General features: G+C 47.6%; 1 protein-coding gene across 5 annotated transcripts in view; it reads left to right on the top strand.

Moving 5' to 3' along the window:
• The window catches only part of LOC139229852 (uncharacterized), a 125,384-nt gene extending 111,528 nt beyond the window's left edge, over positions 1 to 13,856 (top strand). For all 5 annotated transcript variants that reach the window (XM_070861474.1, XM_070861470.1, XM_070861473.1 and 2 more), the window contains one exon: positions 7,451 to 13,856. In XM_070861474.1, the coding sequence (XP_070717575.1) occupies positions 7,451 to 11,229 (3,779 nt within the window). In that variant the 3' untranslated portion in view covers positions 11,230 to 13,856. The remainder of the gene's footprint in view (positions 1 to 7,450) is intronic.
• The last annotated feature ends 5,232 nt before the right edge of the window (positions 13,857 to 19,088 follow it).

Below are 19,088 nucleotides of genomic sequence, written 5' to 3'. Positions count from 1 at the left end.
CCTTTAATCCCCACCGGTCTGGTCCCTGGCGACTGCTCCTTTAATCCCCACCGGTCTGGGCCCCAGGCACTGCTCCTTTAATCCCCACCGGTCTGGGCCCCAGGCACTGCTCCTTTAATCCCCACCGGTCTGGGCCCCGGGCACTGCTCCTTTAATCCCCACCGGTCTGGGACCTGGGCACTGCTCCTTTACTCCCCACCGGTCTGGGACCTGGGCACTGCTCCTTTAATCCCCACCGATCTGGGCCCCGGGCACTGGTCCTTTAATCCCCACCGGTCTGGGCCCCAGGCACTGCTCCTTTAATCCCCACCGGTCTGGGACCTGGGCACTGCTCCTTTAATCCCCACCGATCTGGGCCCCGGGCACTGCTCCTTTAATCCCCACTGGTCTGGGCCCCAGGCACTGCTCCTTTAATCCCCACCGGTCTGGGACCTGGGCACTGCTCCTTTAATCCCCACCGGTCTGGTCCCTGGGGACTGCTCCTTTAATCCCCACCGGTCTGGGCCCCAGGCACTGCTCCTTTAATCCCCACCGGTCTGGGCCCCGGGCACTGCTCCTTTAATCCCCACCGGTCTGGGCCCCAGGCACTGCTCCTTTAATCCCCACCGGTCTGGGCCCCGGGCACTGCTCCTTTAATCCCCACCGGTCTGGAACCTGGGCACTGCTCCTTTAATCCCCACCGATCTGGGCCCCGGGCACTGCTCCTTTAATCCCCACCGGTCTGGGCCCCAGGCACTGCTCCTTTAATCCCCACCGGTCTCGGCCCCGGGCACTGCTCATTTAATCCCCACCGATCTGGGCCCTGGGCATTGCTCCTTTAATCCCTGCCACAAGAATGGCCGCCGATTTTTCGGTGAATGCCCACCATTTTTGTTAGAAGTTGCGTTCCTGCAGTATCCCGGCAGTGACCATATCTGCCCCGCTCGCCTCACTTCCGCTGCACTGCTTCTGATCCCTCGTAAGTACGTTATCAGAGTATGCATTGTCGATGGTCCACCCTGGAAGCGGAATTCAGTGGATAAAGTCTTCCGGCTGCCGCTCAGTGCCCCGACCCACAGGTGCACTGTCTTTGAAATTGGGCTGCACCCGCCATTAACGGGGAGGGCGCACTGCTGCGGCCGCCATATTTTTTTTGTCAGCTGACAGCCAGGCCGGCCCGATAATTATGTCCCCGGGTTCGGCCAGGCTGCCAACAGGCACCCCCTCTTGCTTCACTCCGGACATGTGGCGAAACACATCAACAAATTTTAGAAGGAAACTCTGTGAACATGTATGAAATTATTTTGTAGAATGTTTAACCAGTGATACCTGATGTTTTATTATTCAGTTTGTGAAAGAATCAAAGGGGGGATTGATAGAGAATTCAAACAGAGGCTGCATTTAGACAGGTTGAGTGAAGCTTCACCCTTCAAAGGTAGTCAGATTGTAACCTGCTGACTTCTATTTACATGCCCAGTTTTCCATATCCTGAAACGCATTGCCTGTTTTGTTTTGATTAATTATCCACTCAGCCATTTCCGAGATATTCAAGGGAACTGGCCTCAAGGGAATCCCTCCCTTTGAGTGAATAGGAATATGTGCTCACACCCAACAACTAGAAATGTTACCTTGTTTGGCATAAATGTATGACATATATAAAAAAGTATTTACATGTAATTCCCTTGCTACCCTACTATTTCCCTTTGGTGCAGAGGGTCGGCTAGTAAGAAGTAGGCCTATGCCTAGAATACCTACAGTCAGTAGTACAGTAAATTTATACATTTTGGCAAAAAGTAATTGTCCTTATTAGATTTCAGCTTCAGTTACGGGTGCTTGTTTAACATGTGAGGCGTGGATCCAGGCTTTCTTTCCTTGGACTTTAACAGCTGCCTGGGTGGTCAATAACACTTGATAAGGTCCCTCCCACTTGGCACCCAAAGGTTCTTTATGCAACTTTTTCACAAACACCCAGACTCCCGAGATGATGTCGTGTCCTCCTTCGGGTGGATTACCCCAAACTGCCGATACCTGTCGGGAAACAGAACTAATAGCATTGGTTAGGTTCTGACAGTATGATAACAAAGTGTCACTCATTAAGTGAACATAAGCTTTCCTTAAATCGATAGTTCCTGGCAGCGACATGGGTCTTCCTATTATAATTTCAAATGGGCTTAGACCTGTAGTTCTGTTCGGGGTTGCCCTAATGCTACATAGCACTATTGGTAGTGCCTGGGGCCATGGTGTTCCTTCTTGGTGATATTTGGCAAGCCGTTGTTTCAGAGTTCGATTCATTCGCTCTACTTGTCCTGATGATTGTGGATGATAAGGACAGTGTAAATCCCACGTAATGTTCAGTAACCTACAGACTTCTTGGCAGACAGCACCTGTGAAGTGTGTTCCCTGATCTGAGTCAATGCTACTCGGGACTCCCCATCGGGGAATGTAATCCTTACACAAGACCTTTGCAGTGTGATTGGCTGTGGCTCTTTTAGTTGGGACAGCTTCTACCCATCTAGAGAATCTGTCGACCATGACAAGAATGTTAGTGTATCCTTGGCATGAAGGAAGAGATATATAATCAACCTGCAGATGCTGGAATGGTCCGACAGGGGCAGGGGGCCTCAGTTGGGGCATTACCGTGATGGGTCCAGAATTATGCCACCAGCTGGGCATGTTTTTTAAATCCCCGACCCCACCAGCTTTTCTGGAACCGTGCCATCATCTGTTGTGAGGCCAAGTGTCCCCACGAGTGGATCTGTTGGGCTAAAAAAGGCATAAGCGCTTGTGGCGCGACGAGCTTGTCGGTAACTCTTTGTCTCCAGACACCATCTTCACATAGCTTAATTCCTGCCTCAATCCATGTCCATTTTTCCCCTCGGGAGCACTCGCCTTGCATTGTTTGAAGGTCTCGTGTCAGAGTCCTGAGTGCTTTCAATCTGCACATCTGTGTTGGTTCTTCTGGAGGAACGCCCTGTGAGGCGGCATCTTTAGCTGCCTGGTTGGCTAGGGCATTTCCCTGTGCTTCTGTGTTATTTTCCTTGGTATGGGCCTTACACTTCAGGATGGAGACTTCCTGAGGTAATTGTATGGCCTCCAGTAAGTCTCGGACTTCTTTTCCATTTCGGATAGGTGTACCAGCAGCAGTGAGGAATCCTCTTTTCCGCCATAACAGACCAAAGTCGTGAGCGACTCCAAAAGCATAACGCGAATCTGTGTAGACATTAGCTGTCTGTCCTTCTGCTATTCGACATGCTTCTGACAGGGCCCGTAACTCGGCCTGTTGTGCTGACGTTCCTGAGGGTAAACATCCTTTTGCCACTACCTCATAAGGTTGTAACTGCCCATCCTGTTTTTCTGGTACCATTGTCAACAAAGGAGGAACCATCTGTAAACAGGATGAGGTCTGGGTTGTGCAGAGGCTCCTCTGCTGCTAAGGCTGGTTCTTCTGTTTCTTTTAAAATCTCCAAGCAGTCATGCTCTTCACATTCTCCCCCCTCTTGCTCCCTCGATTCTGACATCGGGAGCATAGTTGCGGGATTAACCGGGCTGGCCCGGACGGTATGGAGATTAGGAGCTTCCAAAACTGCTGTCCAGCGGGTCCATCTAGCTGCCATCACCTGAGACATTCTATTCATAGACAGCAAAGCGTGTACGGTGTGGGGACACTTGACAATCAGCTTTTGGTCAAGGACTAGACCCGCAGTGATCATTACCGCTCGACATGTAGCTTCCATGGTCCTTACGCAACTTCCCCATCCGAGGGCTACCGTATCCAGTTTTGCTGAATAATAGCCAATAGGTCTTTGCCGATCCCCATGTTCTTGTGTCAGTATAGCTGTCATATATCCTTCTTTCTCATGGACAAACAGGGTAAATGGCTTACCACTGTCGGGGATTCCCAGAGCCGGTGCCGAACACAAAGCCTTTTTCAAACTCAGGAAGGCCTCTTGCTGTTCTTTAGTGAGGGTGATGGCTTCTTTAGAGGCACGTTTCCCCTTTAAAATATCATTCAATGGCTGAGCAAGCTGTGTGAAGGAGTCAATCCAATTTCTGTTAAAGTTACACAATCCCAAAAAAGACCTTAGTTCCTGAATAGTGGTGGGTTTTTTAGCAGCCCGAATGGCTGCAATTCTATCCTGGGTAAGTTCTCTCTTTCCTTGTGAAATCTTTTGTCCCAGGTATACAACCTCTTCTTGGGATATTTGTGCTTTGTCGATGCTGGCTTTATGTCCTTTCAGCCGAAGGTGATCCAGCAAAGCTCGTAAATCTTGTTCATGCTGTTCTTCCGTGTTTGAAGCTAGCAGGATATCGTCTACATATTGGATACTGTAGATGACAGGGGAGGTAATTCTCGCAAATGGCTTTGTAAAGCCATGTGGAATACCGTAGGGCTGTTGTGGAAACCCTGCGGTAACCGGGTCCAAGTATACTGTTGTCCTTGGACCGTGAAAGCAAACCACTGTCGAACCTCCGGTGCCAGAGGCACCGACCAAAATCCGTTGGCCATATCTATAACTGAGAAATATTTATGTTCCGGTTTGAGGGCATTAAAAATGGTGGAGGGATCTGCGACCAAAGGAGCTTTTTGATCAATACACTGGTTAGCTTTCCTATAATCGACAGTCAAACGCCAAGTCTCATTAGATTTCTGTACCGGCCACACGGGGCTATTGGAGGAGCTATGCGTTTTAATAAGCACCCCTTGTTTCTCCAATTGCTGAATAACCGGTAAGATTCCCGCGATGGCAGTTGGACTGATGGGATACTGTTTAGTGCATGGAGGCTTGGTCCCGGTAAATGACGCAGGCTCCATCTGGAGTAGGCCACAATCGTTCTTATCTTTAGCCCATATCGGGTGTTCCTTCAATTCTTCTTTCTTCAAAGTTCTATTTGACCATGTCACCCGACCATCCTCGAAATGCAACGATGAATCTACTTGGATTAGAACGTCCATTCCCAAAAGGGGTTGATCTACTGGGCCTATCCAGACCGGCGTGGTTAGTTCATGTGGACCCAGCCCTATAAGTACCGGTGTTGTCCTTTTAATTTCCATTTTATGGCCCCCAACTCCATAGGCTACCATCCAACGGCAAAAAGTCTCCATATTGTAGGGGTAAGTATGTTAATTCTGCCCCTGTGTCTAAAAGACAGTCCACATCCTTATCGCCCACCCTCACAGTTATATATAGCCCATCTCCCCTTTGTTGTATTAGTGCGAGGAGGGGGGCCAGGGTGGGCTCTAATCGTTTTTTGCTATCCCAAGTAACTCCTTCTGTTGTTGTATTGTCAGTCGCTTAAATGCTTCTATGAGGTCGTTATCTTGTGACAAGCCTGGCTTGTTGGCTGAATTGTATCCCTGGCTGCGTCCTCTTCCCCAGCCACGACCTTTCTGTTTTGCCCTGCACGTCTTGGCCCAGTGACCTTCTTTCCCACAATAATGACATTTTCCGGGTAATTTTCCGAATAACTGTTTATCGGAATCCTGGGATTTCCATCCCATAGCCTGTACAGATCGGACTTTAGCTCCCATATCCCGATCTAATTGGTTACATCGATCCACCAATGCTGCAAAGGTAGTTCCTCCACCTTCCCAGTCCAGTAACACTACCTTAAGCATTTTGGACAATTCTGGCTTTAGACCTGCCACGAAAGCTGCTTTCAGGGGTCCAAACACTTGTTCATCCATTTCCTCATCCGTATTATTCATACCCGAATGTTCTAGCCACGTGCATCTAAACCGCTCGTCATACTCCAGGACCTCCTCTGTTCCTTTCTGTTGGCAGGCTGCAATTTTTCCCCAGTCTGTCTTAGCTGGACTGAAGGCTTGCAGCCAGTGTTTAATCGCCTCCCATCCTGCGTCTAATTCTTGCTCATTCTGCCCCAAAGCTTCTTCTACCTTGTCGTGCAATTTTCTTCCCTGTGTTTTTGGCACCATTATGGTCAAAATTTGCACTCCGTCCCAGGGATGAAGTTGATATATATTTCTTAAGCGGTCCAATTGGTCCCATGTTTTTACTCCCCCTTTCTTTGGATTGGGCAATTCCTTGGACCATTTATCAATTTTCTCTGGGTCTGCCGGAGCATGAACTAAGTATTCTCCATACACCCTTCTCTTTGTTTTTTTGGTTCCGCCATCATCCGCAGTCTCTTCTGATTTGACTACAACTTGTCTTTTTTTAAACGGGGCAAAGCACACCCTTAATTCTTCATCCTCTGACCCTGTATCGTCAGAGGATTCAGAATTCGTATCTATTCCTCGGTCGTGTCTTCGGGTTTGCGCTTTTAATTTATCCAAACATGGGTACCCTGGGAATTGACCGATACATTTTCCTTTTCCTATTACTGTCTCTTGACCTAATGATTTTTTCCATTCTTTAATTTCACCTTTAAGATCTTTAACTTCCGCTTCCAGCTTTTCAAGTTCAAGCTTTTTCTGTCGCAGCTGTGCACAAACTGCTTGCAATTGATCCTTTGTACTGGTCAGTTCTCGATCATGTTGGGAACGCATTATAATTTCATTCCGCTTTCGGATCTGGCCCATAGGGACCATCTAGTTCGCTCTTTATTTTTCATACGGGTCGTTTGTCCCCAGACCCTTTTAATCTCGTCCAAGGACCATTGTCCTTTGGAGGCATCGTATTTTTGTTCGATCTTAATACAGGTTTTAGATAAGTTGAATTGTTGCTCTATATATTCTTTCAACTGTTCGAGGATTTCATCTATCGAAACCTCAGGTGGTGCCTGCCCACCTTTTAAAAGTTGTAGACAATTCTTTGCTCTTATCTCCTGCTGCCATAATACTGATTTCTTTACTGGGGTCTCGAGTCGTAGGCTTTCTAGCCGATCAGTCGGTCGGTGATTAATTAACTAACACACCGCCGAAGTTAGACGTTTATGGGACCTCGAGCCGACTACCAACCGGAGGGTTCACAAACCGGAGGCATTCGGAATCACGTAGAAGGAGAGGCGAATTTAGACTTTTGACCGAGGACTTTTATAAAGAGGAGTCCTTACCTCAGTATGTAGGTCCAATGTCCAAAATTCAGTTTCTTCCCTCAGCGATCCTGTTCGTGATGCCAAAATTATTAGATATCTTAATTTCCAATGAAATACGAACTCCGATTGTAGTTTTAATGTAACTTTTATTCTGGCAGCAGCAACAAGCTCTTGGCTTTAAGCCAGGCCTTTGTCCTTCTGATATCACATGGCCAAAATGGCTGTACTTAAACCTGGTTCAATTTACAGAAAATAACTCGCCTCTTTTGACCTTATTGGCTCAATTAATAGGCTTTTAACCTTTTAATTGGCTCGCTACCCAAGGTCCTAAAATGTCAAGTTGATTGATGACTTAATGCAATGTGCTCAGTCGCACGTAGACCTGGGAGTCTGTGTTTTCTCAACTTGTCTAAATGCAGCCTGTTTGAATTCTCTATCAATGTTAATCTGTTTACTGATGTGTTTTTCTCTGTAGGGCTCACATTGTGGGACTTAGACACACTGGGAAAAGACCTTGCTGTACGATCTCAGCCTAACACAGAGTTTCACATCATTGCCTCCGACTCCATTGAGAATAAAGCCTCTGCACTGAATGTGGACGCATCATTGAAAGCAAGTTTCTTGGGTGGATTGATAGAGGTGGATGGGTCTGCGAAATATTTCAACGACACAAAGAATTCGAAGCAACAGGCCCAAGTGACCCTTCAGTACCAAACAACAACCAGGTTTGAACAGCTGGCAATGAGCCACTTGGGGCGGCAGAATGTAACCTACCCGTATGTGTTTGATGAAGGGACAGCAACTCACGTGGTTACAGCAGTGCTGTATGGGGCTCAGGCTTTCTTTGTGTTTGATCGAGAGGTCTCTTCAGCAGAGACCCTACAGGATATTCAGGGTAACCTGGAGGTGATGATTAAAACTATTCCTGAGATTGCTATTGAGGGTCAGGCCTCCCTAAAAATGACAGACGAACAAAAATCAAATGCCCAGAAATTCAGCTGCACCTTTTATGGGGATTTCTCACTGGAAAACAATCCCACCACATTCCAAGACACCATCAAAATCTACTCCAGCCTCCCAAAGTTACTGGGCCCAAATGGAGAGCACGCAGTGCCCATGAGAGTCTGGCTCTACCCCCTCAACAAACTGGACTCCAAAGCTGCTCAGCTGGTACGAGAGATCAGTATCGGACTGGTCAATCGCTCCCAGTCTGTGCTGGAGCAGCTCAATGGGACAGTGATGAGATGCAATGATATGATGAGAGACAATATCACCATTAAACTGCCAGAGATTGGGGACTGCATACTGAAATTCCGAGAGATGTGTCAGGAGTACAAACTGGTTTTCCAGAAGACTTTAGCGAGAGTGTTGCCACGTATCCGTGGAGGTGGGGAGGAGGAAGGGTTACTGGTGGATATTCTGAAGAACCAGGAACAGTCACCATTCAAACACCAGTCAGTGATCAAATGGCTGGATGACAAGGAGCGGGAAATGAACACAGTGAGATCTTACCTCATGACATTGAAAGATATACAGGTTGTGAAATCAAGCAGCGAGTTGGATGGAGAAGTGTTGGATCCAGTGACAGAATATGTGGTCTGCTTCACATTCACATCACTGCATCACAAGGATTTCTACCTGTCAGAAGCAGCCAGCTACCTACAATCTCACACAGCTGAGATAATGCAGATACCAAATCCTGCTAACCAGGTTCGAGCAGAACATGACAACCAGCAGTGGTTTAAATCCACGTCTGTATCCCAGAGGATGAGGGAGTGTGCTCACTTATTCCTGGATTTTGCCACAGCCAACAGAGCACAAGGTAAAACAAAGTTCATTGTTGCTTCTGTGCAGGATGACAGTAATGTAGGAGCATCGATTTATCTGTATGAGGGAGGGTTTGTGGTGAGCTACTGCTTCGAACCCCCGTCAAGGCCGGAGAGACCTGTGGTTAGTGGAACAACACATGACAGTGTGACACTCCAATTACTGCCACCAAGATACGGTGCTGGTGAGATTGTTGGGTACAAGGTGGAGTACCGAGCTACCCAACAGGAGGAATGGGCAACGGTGGATACAACTGATAAATCCGACTCCTTCACAATACCTGGGTTACAGCCACACCGGGAGTATCAATTCCAATATAGAGCAGTGACCAAGGCAGGGGTCAGCATGGCCAGTGATAGTTACAGTGTCAGCACACTTCCTACAAGTCCACCAAGTAAACCTTCAACACTCCAGGTCCACTGGTTTGATGCAATACTCACCTGGGCCAGGCCGACTGAGATTGGAGCTGGTGTTGATATTGTTCGGTACAGGATAGAATATAGAGAAGGAAAGGCAGTTACCTCCATCACGGAGAATGGATTATGGGAGGAAATAAAGACAACAGACAGTGAATGTCGTTATACTTTAGAGGGATTGAAACCCAAGACATCCTATAGTGTGCGAGTGTCTGCAGACTGTAGAGAAGGTGGTTCTAGTGCACCAAGTCATGAGGTTTTAATAGAAACAAAAAGTGAACCGAAGAGTCTAGCTGGGAAACTCTGCAGAGTTAGTAAATTAACAGACAGTGGTAACCCTTCCATTTACACACTCTACTTAAAGGAGAAACAACTTGACGAGGCTGGGCATCGAGTAAAATATTCCTTCGGAAAGCCAACCACAGAACACAGCGTCAGGACAATTATGGTTCTTGGAGCAACAGGAGCAGGAAAAACAACCCTCATCAATGGAATGATCAACTATATCCTGGGTGTGGAATGGGAGGACAACTTCAGATACAAATTAATAGATGAAGAGACAGGAAGGTCCCAGGCTGAAAGCCAGACATCCTCAATCACTGCCTACGAACTCCACCATCAAAAAGGATTCAAGATTGATTACTCTCTCACTATCATAGACACGCCGGGATTCGGAGATACCAGGGGGATAACCCGAGATCAGTCGATCATTGATCAGATCCAACAGTTCTTTACTTCCCCAGATGGTGTTGATCAGATTGATGCCATGTGTTTTGTTGTTCAAGCCTCTTTGGCTCGGCTGACTCATGCACAGAAATATATCTTTGATTCGATTCTTTCCATTTTTGGCAAAGATATTGCAGAGAACATCCGAATACTGGTGACATTCGCGGATGGGAAAGTTCCCCCCGTTCTGGAGGCCATCAATGTTGCTGAGGTACCATGTCCCAAAGATAAAAAAGGTCGTCCAGTTCACTTCAAGTTCAACAATTCAGCCATATTTGCCCCAAGTTCAGCTTCTGGAAACTCTGCCAACAAGAGGAGCGCTGATGCTGGTGATGAGGAGGAGGAGGAGGAGGAGGATGATAACTTTGATGCAATGTTCTGGAAGATGGGATCAAGCAGTATGAAGAAATTCTTTGCAGCTCTGAGCAAAATGGAAACGAAGAGTTTACGCTTGACAAAGGAGGTCCTCGTGGAGCGTCGGCAGCTGGAGACTGCGGTAGCGGGATTGCAGCCTCAGATCAAAGCGGGTCTGCTGACAATGGAGGAGATCAGGAAGACACAACAGGCTTTGAACCAACACCAGGTCGAGCTGGATGCAAATAAAGACTTTGAGTATGAACTTGAAGTCACAGTTGCAGTAAAGGAAGATATCAGCGGGACCGGCAATTACATAACCAACTGTCAGAAATGTAACTTCAGCTGTCACTATCCCTGTGCGTATGCTAATGATGCTGATAAAAGGCAATGTTCAGCAATGGACAGAAATGGGAACTGCAGAGTCTGTCCTAATAAATGTATCTGGTCTATTCATTACAACATGCAGTACCGATTTGAGTATGTAATCAGAAAGGAGAAGAGGACATACAGTGAGCTGAAAGCACAGTATGAGAAGGCATTTGGTGAACAGATGACACATCAGAAAATCATGGAGAAACTCCAGCAGGAATTGGCAATCGTGCGGGACAACGTGTTGGAGCTGATTGAAAAATCATCTCAGAGCATTTTAAGACTTGAAAAAATAGCTCTCAGACCAAACCCATTATCGACCCCAGATTACATCAGCCTGCTGATTCAAACCGAGAAAGAGGAGGTTAAGCCTGGGTACCTGGAGCGAATTCAGTCACTGAATGCAATCAAGGAACGGGCTGAGCTAATAGAAAAAGTTGCCAAGGGTGAGGGGTTGTTCCCAGAGGACTGGAAGCATCAACCTGGACAGGGAAGTAAGAGTGTCGCAGAAAAACCTAAAGGAATGTTTGCTAATTTCTGCAATTGGATCAAACGTTAAACTTTCCTAATTCAGCCTGCAATAACTGACAAATAATATCCAGCTGTTCCCAATATGGAGGACAGATGTTTCCCTCAGTTGATAAACTAATCCCGAATTGTATTTCACTGATTTAACTAACCATCCAGCTGTTCCCAATATGGGGAGTAGATGTTCACTGGCCGATCTCCCGTAGCATTGATCAGTGAGCCACTGTTTGTTATTGGTGAGGGTCCTACGTGCCATGCTGGGAGTAATATCAAAGCCATTGATTTAGTGATTGAATGGGGCCAATTTCCAGTAGAAAGCGCAAACACATCGAGTGAAATGAGTCAAGGCCTGGAGTCTGTGTCTCCCCTCCATGAATAGCCCTTGGTGGTTGGCACACAGACTAACTCTCTGCACCTAAAATAGATGTTCAGATTTAGCTTTGTTCTGTAATTGGACAATTTAAAACCCTGATTGAAATGTTGAGATACATTGCAGAGCACTCATAGCACAGGTGCCTAATCAGTAAATGGCCAGAAAAATTTAACAACTGGTTTTTGTTTCTGGAGAAGTGTCCCTCCAAAAAAATACTGCGGGACTCTGCCAGCCCACCCCACCCCCAACTTACCACTCCCCTCTTCTGAGCACCTATCCACGGGGCTCTCTCTCCCCCCACTCCGAGCACCTACCCACGGGGCTCTCTCTCCCCCCACTCCGAGCACCTACCCACGGGGCTCTCTCTCCCCCCACTCCGAGCACCTACCCACGGGGCTCTCTCTCCCCCCACTCCGAGCACTTACCCACGGGGCTCTGCTGGTGTCCATTCCTCAGGTTGAAGAGCGTTGAGCTGTATCAGGGACGCTGTTTGACTTTCACAGCTCATCCACCAGGGCCTCAGAATTGCAGCGGCCCCTTCACCATCTGAAGTCAAAGTCGGCCCCATACAGGCGGGAAATTCCTCGGAGCCACTCCTGATCTGTTCAATAACGCTGCTGGAAACCCTCCCCTTGCCGCTAGGTTATGGAGTGGGAGTGGGAGAGACCGGAGACCCAGCCATTCCCGCTAGGTTATGGAGTGAGAGTGGGAGAGGCCGGAGACCCTGCCCTTCCCGCTAGGTTATGGAGTGGGAGTGGGAGAGGCCGGAGACCCAGCCCTTCCCGCTAGGTTATGGAGTGGGAGTGGGAGAGACCGGAGACCCAGCCCTTCCCGCTAGATTATGGAGTGGGAGTGGGAGAGGCTGGAAACCCTCCCCTTCCCGTTAGGTTATGGAGTGGGAGTGGGAGACACCGGAGACCCAGCCCTTCCCGCTAGGTTATGGAGTGGGAGAGGCCGGAGACCCTGCCCTTCCCGCTAGGTTATGGAGTGGGAGTGGGAGAGGCCGGAGACCCTGCCCTTCCCGCTAGGTTAACGAGTGGGAGTGGGAGAGGCCGGAGACCCTGCCCTTCCCGCTAGGTTAACGAGTGGGAGAGGTCAGAGAACCTGCCCTTCCCGCTAGGTTATGGAGTGGGAGTGGGAGAGGCCGGAGACCCTGCCCTTCCCGCTAGGTTATGGAGTGGGAGTGGGAGAGGCCGGAGAACCTGCCCTTCCCGCTAGGTTATGGAGTGGGAATGGCTCCGAGGAATTTAATAGATTTTAACCAGTTTCTCCAACAGCGCCGTATATGCTGGAATGTGCTCCCACTGTTGAGCAGGTGGTGAAAGTCCATTTGCCCCACTGGTTCACACATTGAAAGACACAAATGGGGTAATTTTCACCCTGACCATTTGGCTCTGTGGTTTCTGTAACAGGCGTTTGATGAGGGACATCAGTTTCACACCTGGGCGGGAAGGTGAAAATCTCCCCAATAAATATATTAAAGTAAAGACATCCACACAGGTGGTACTTTTGTTTTTCAGTCCTTGATTTCCTATCAGCTTTTCTGGTTAATAATTTAACTTTTTGGATGAATTATTTTCTTTTAGCATGTCATCTTTCTGTAAAGGATTGACCCTATAGCAGCAAAGGGCTGTATACTGATCGTGGGCTGTTTGGAGTTAATACAAACAGCCATACCCAGAGAGCACCAACATCTCAATCATCCAAGAGACAATTGGGGAATAAAGATGTTCCTCCATTTCCTATTCCCATAGGATCATAGAATGATACAGCACAGAGAGGCCATTCAGCCCATTGTGCCTGTGCTGGCTCTATGAAAGATCTATCCAATTAGTCCCACTCCCCTGCTCTTTCCCCATAGCCCTGCAGCTTTTTCCTCTTCAACTGTTTATCCAATTCCCTTTTGAAAGTTCTGTATGGCGGTGAGGGGGAATAACTGCTCAGGAGCTCTTAGATACAAAGAAATAATGCTGAAAATCCCAAATAATAAAATGTAAATACACAACAGGCCCGTCGGGATCTATAAATAGAAACAATAGGGTAAACCTCTGTTTTTGACTCGGGATCTCAATCTGAAACGTGAAACAGTATTTTCACTGTTTATCAAACGGAAATCAGTAACTGACTTCAGAAGCATGTAGTAAATGGAACAGGCTTCTAATGCTGTAATACAGAGAGGCTAAACATTACATGAACATTTGTAGTCGCTGGTCCGAGAGTTATGTGTTGTCATTTTTTTGTTTCACAAGCTTTCTTCAAATAATTAAATAACAGATTACAATTTATGTTGCTTGTGCTCAATTATTGGACAATGTGATTCCTGGCAATGTTACCCGGTTTGTCGAATTTTACAGTCATAACTTAAACCATTACTGTTAAATTTTTATTCTGAAATTCTGATTGCCATAGTTTGGAATTTTAATTCCACAGTGAATAGATACTTGAATTCTGTTCCACAGCGTTTGAATTTAATTGCATTTTATATAAGGTTGCAACAAATGTTTCTATATTCCATTAGTCAACTTTACTTTATCCAGTGATTTGCTTTGAAACTGTATAAACTTTGATCAGCTACAACTGCATGTCAATAAAACAAATGATTTAATCTAGCTCGGTGCCATCTGTAATAACTATTAAATACCCGGACAAAGCTGTGTACAGACCAAGTGACTGGAGGATGGGTGTGTAACCTCATCAAGTAATATTATTATTTTAGTATAAAATTATATGTTTTTACTCTGATACTTTCCTCGTGTTCAGTACCAAAGACCACTCCATTAGTGACCCCCCAATCCCTACAAACCAGAGTGTAAATCTATAATATCTGGTCATGTAGCATGGCCCAAATACTGAATAGAGCCCCTTATTATGGTCTTCAGCACGCTGCAGCAAGCCCGCGCCTTTGAAAAGTGGTAGAATATATATCCTATATATCCTGCAGTTTGGAAAAAGACTTGCATTTTGTCGAAATCTCGACCTCCGAAAAGAATGACTCCGACACTTACAGCTCCGGTAGAAGTTTCCTTTTTAATTTACTTGCTCGCAAGGGGTAGGTTTCACTCAGTCAAGGGCTAAGTGAACACCTCCGAAATGGTTCAGTTTAACAAGATATTTATACAGTAAAACCAAAGTTCTGGCCTCTCCCTGTGTATTGCTCTGTCTCACAGTCAGTGAATACAGATAAAGAGTTAATTACTATATCCTGGTCCTGACATGGTATCCCGATATTTCCTTTTGTCAGGGTTATCAGAAAGCCAAACGGCCATTACTCCATGAGTCATAGGTAATGGGCTATCACCTGTCTTGTATTGTGTCAGGATTGTTTCAATTTCCTGGTCAGTTTATCTGTTTGCATCAAATGGATGAGGTCTCGGAAAGAGATAATGGCTAGAAGATAAGGGTGGGGTGACATGGAACTCCTGTAGTGTAGACAATAGGAGAGCACCATGGGGGTTACTTGTCTCAGCATGACTTGTCTCCTAGCTGTCTGATGGCCATCAGCCATCTAACAGCAGGTTTAGCTGTTTATGCAAGCTGACTGCTAAAATGCAGAAAGTTCTGGAAGGGCCAGGACTCCATTTTAATCAAAAGGCACACAAATACCGTATGGTATCAGCTTAGATAAAAATACTTTCCACATTCCCCCATTTTGTCCTTCACAAGGACAACTCAATCCATTCTGATCTTGTACAGTCTCTCCATTTCCATTTCCACACAAGAGCCTTCAGCAGTTGTTGCTACCATAACTCTAGCCGTAATCTCGGTAGGTAACATAGTTTCTCCCACCCTGGCACAGCAACACTTAATGACGACAAATAATAGATACAGGGCGAAGACTATCAGCAGGAATATGATCAAACCCTGTACCACAGATTTCCCCAGGGCTCCCAACCATCCTGATGCCTAACCCCACAAGGTGATACCGTCCTGGCCAACTGTCTGTTTATACTCTATTACCTTTTTCCTGATGTTTTCAGCTAGACTGCCGATATCTTCTGATTTATCTGGGATATACGTACAGCATTCTTCACCTATTAATGCGCATGTTCCTCCCTCCTTGGCTAGGAGATAATCTAAGGCCATACGATTTTGGAGAGCCACTGTTCGAATAGCTACCATTTCGTCATTTATCCCTTCAAAGGCTTGGGAAGTTGTGTTGGCTACTGATTCTACTAAGTTAGCCAGTTCCCGTAACTGCCATTCGGTCGATGCTATTCCATAGGGTGGCACCATTACCTTGAATATTCCGTTTAGCCACGTCAAATCCCGTTTAAATCTGTGGCTTCGTGAGAGGGGAGCGACCTGTCAAAAGCCCAGCGGGAGATCGAGAGCCAGCAGCAGTTGGTGAGAGGGGAGCGACCTGTCAAAAGCCCAGCGGGAGATCGAGAGCCAGCGGCAGTTGGTGAGAGGGGAGCGACCTGTCAAAAGCCCAGCGGGAGATCGAGAGCCAGCGGCAGTTGGTGAGAGGGGAGCGACCTGTCAAAAGCCCAGCGGGAGATCGAGAGCCAGCGGCAGTTGGTGAGAGGGGAGCGACCTGTCAAAAGCCCAGCGGGAGATCGAGAGCCAGCAGCAGTTGGTGAGAGGGGAGCGACCTGTCAAAAGCCCAGCGGGAGATCGAGAGCCAGCGGCAGTTGGTGAGAGGGGAGCGACCTGTCAAAAGCCCAGCGGGAGATCGAGAGCCAGCGGCAGTTGGTGAGAGGGGAGCGACCTGTCAAAAGCCCAGCGGGAGATCGAGAGCCAGCGGCAGTTGGTGAGAGGGGAGCGACCTGTCAAAAGCCCAGCGGGAGATCGAGAGCCAGCGGCAGTTGGTGAGAGGGGAGCGACCTGTCAAAAGCCCAGCGGGAGATCGAGCCAGCGGCAGTTGGTGAGAGGGGAGCGACCTGTCAAAAGCCCAGCGGGAGATCGAGCCAGCGGCAGTTGGTGAGAGGGGAGCGACCTGTCAAAAGCCCAGCGGGAGATCGAGAGCCAGCGGCAGTTGGTGAGAGGGGAGCGACCTGTCAAAAGCCCAGCGGGAGATCGAGAGCCAGCGGCAGTTGGTGAGAGGGGAGCGACCTGTCAAAAGCCCAGCGGGAGATCGAGAGCCAGCGGCAGTTGGTGAGAGGGGAGCGACCTGTCAAAAGCCCAGCGGGAGATCGAGAGCCAGCGGCAGTTGGTGAGAGGGGAGCGACCTGTCAAAAGCCCAGCGGGAGATCGAGAGCCAGCGGCAGTTGGTGAGAGGGGAGCGACCTGTCAAAAGCCCAGCGGGAGATCGAGAGCCAGCGGCAGTTGGTGAGAGGGGAGCGACCTGTCAAAAGCATACTGGTGCAGCTACAGCGGGAGAGAAAGCAAAATAGAAGTAGAAAGTAATCAAAAAGTGACGTCACAGCCAATGGGGTAAGTGATTGGCTGGTGTTGGGTGAGTAGCTTTTCTTTTATTTTTTATATCAGTAAGTGAACTATAACATTGTTATTACCAATTTAAGGGTATCTAAGGTTAAGACATGGCAGGAGAGCTCAGTCATGTGATATGCTCCTCCTGTACCATGTGGGAACTCGGGGACACTTCCGGTGTCCCTGACGACTACGTGTGTGGGAAGTGTATCCGCCTCGAGCTCTTGACGGTCCGCGTTGCAGAATTGGAGCTGAAGGTGGATTCACTCTGGAGCATCCACGATGCTGAGAATGACGTGAGTATCACGTGTAGTGAGTTGGTCTTACCGCAGGAGAAGGGTCCACAGCCAGATATGGAATGGAAGACCAACAGGAAGAGCAGTGCAAGAAAGATAGTGCAGGAGTCCCCTGTGGTCATCCCCCTCCAAAACAGATACACTGCTTTGAGTACTGTTGGGGAGGATGACTCATCAGGGGAGGGCAGCAGCAGCCAAGTTCATGGCACCGTAGGTGGCTCTGCTGCAAAGGAGGGCAGGAAAAAGAGTGGGAGCGCGATAGTGATAGGGGATTCGATGGTGAGGGGAATAGATAGGCGTTTCTGCGGACGCAACCGAGACTCCAGGATGGTATGTTGCCTCCCTGGTGCAAGGGTCAAGGATGTCTCGGAGCGGGTGCAGGACATTCTGAAATGGGAGGGAGAACAGCCAGTTGTCGTGGTGCACATTGGTACCAACGACATAGGTAAAAAAAGGGATGAGGTCCTACGAAAAGAATTTAAGGAGCTAGGAGCTAAATTAAAAAGTAGGACCTCAAAAGTAGTAATCTCGGGATTGCTACCAGTGCCACGTGCTAGTCAGAGTAGGAATCGCAGGATAGCGCAGATGAATACATGGCTTGAGCAGTGGTGCAGCAGGGAGGGATTCAAATTCTTGGGGCATTGGAACCGGTTCTGGGGGAGGTGGGACCAGTACAAACCGGACGGTCTGCACCTGGGCAGGTCCGGAACCAATGTCCTCGGGGGAGTGTTTGCTAGTGCTGTTGGGGAGGAGTTAAACTAATATTGCAGGGGGATGGGAACCTATACAGGGAGACAGAGGGAGACAAAAAGGAAGCAAAAGCAAAAGACAGAAAGGAGATGAGGAAAAGTGGAGGGCAGAGAAACCCAAGGCAAAGAACAAAAAGGGCCACTGTACAGCAAAATTCTAAAAGGACAAAGGGTGTTAAAAAAACAAGCCTGAAGGCTTTGTGTCTTAATGCAAGGAGTATCCGCAATAAGGTGGATGAATTAATTGTGCAAATAGATGTTAACAAATATGATGTGATTGGGATTACGGAGACGTGGCTCCAGGATGATCAGGGCTGGGAACTCAACATCCAGGGGTATTCAACATTCAGGAAGGATAGAATAAAAGGAAAAGGAGGTGGGGTAGCATTACTGGTTAAAGAGGAGATTAATGCAATAGTTAGGAAAGACATTAGCTTGGATGATGTGGAATCTATATGGGTGGAGCTGCAGAACACTAAAGGGCAAAAATCGTTAGTGGGAGTTGTGTACAGACCTCCAAACAGTAGTAGTGATGTTGGGGAGGGCATCAAACAGGAAATTAAGAGTGCATGCAATAAAGGTGCAGCAGTTATAATGGGTGACTTTAATATGCACATAGATTGGGCTAGCCAAACTGGAAGCAATACGGTGGAGGAGGATTTCCTGGAATGCATAAGGGATGGTTTTCTAGACCAATATGTCGAGGAACCAACTAGGGGGGAGGCCATCTTAGACTGGGTGTTGTGTAATGAGAGAGGATTAATTAGCAATCTCATTGTGCGAGGCCCCTTGGGGAAGAGTGACCATAATATGGTGGAATTCTGCATTAGGATGGAGAATGAAACAGTTAATTCAGAGACCATGGTCCAGAACTTAAAGAAGGGTAACTTTGAAGGTATGAGGCATGAATTGGCTAAGATAGATTGGCTAATGATACTTAAGGGGTTGACTGTGGATGGGCAATGGCAGACATTTAGAGAACGCATGGATGAATTACAACAATTGTACATTCCTGTCTGGCGTAAAAATAAAAAAGGGAAGGTGGCTCAACCGTGGCTATCTAGGGAAATCAGGGATAGTATTAAAGCCAAGGAAGTAGCAT

The sequence above is a fragment of the Pristiophorus japonicus genome, chromosome 19 (genome assembly GCF_044704955.1).
Source record: "Pristiophorus japonicus isolate sPriJap1 chromosome 19, sPriJap1.hap1, whole genome shotgun sequence".
NCBI classification, from domain to species: domain Eukaryota; kingdom Metazoa; phylum Chordata; class Chondrichthyes; family Pristiophoridae; genus Pristiophorus; species Pristiophorus japonicus.
Note: the sequence above shows the minus strand (reverse complement) of the source record. Positions and strands in the feature narration are given on the sequence as shown.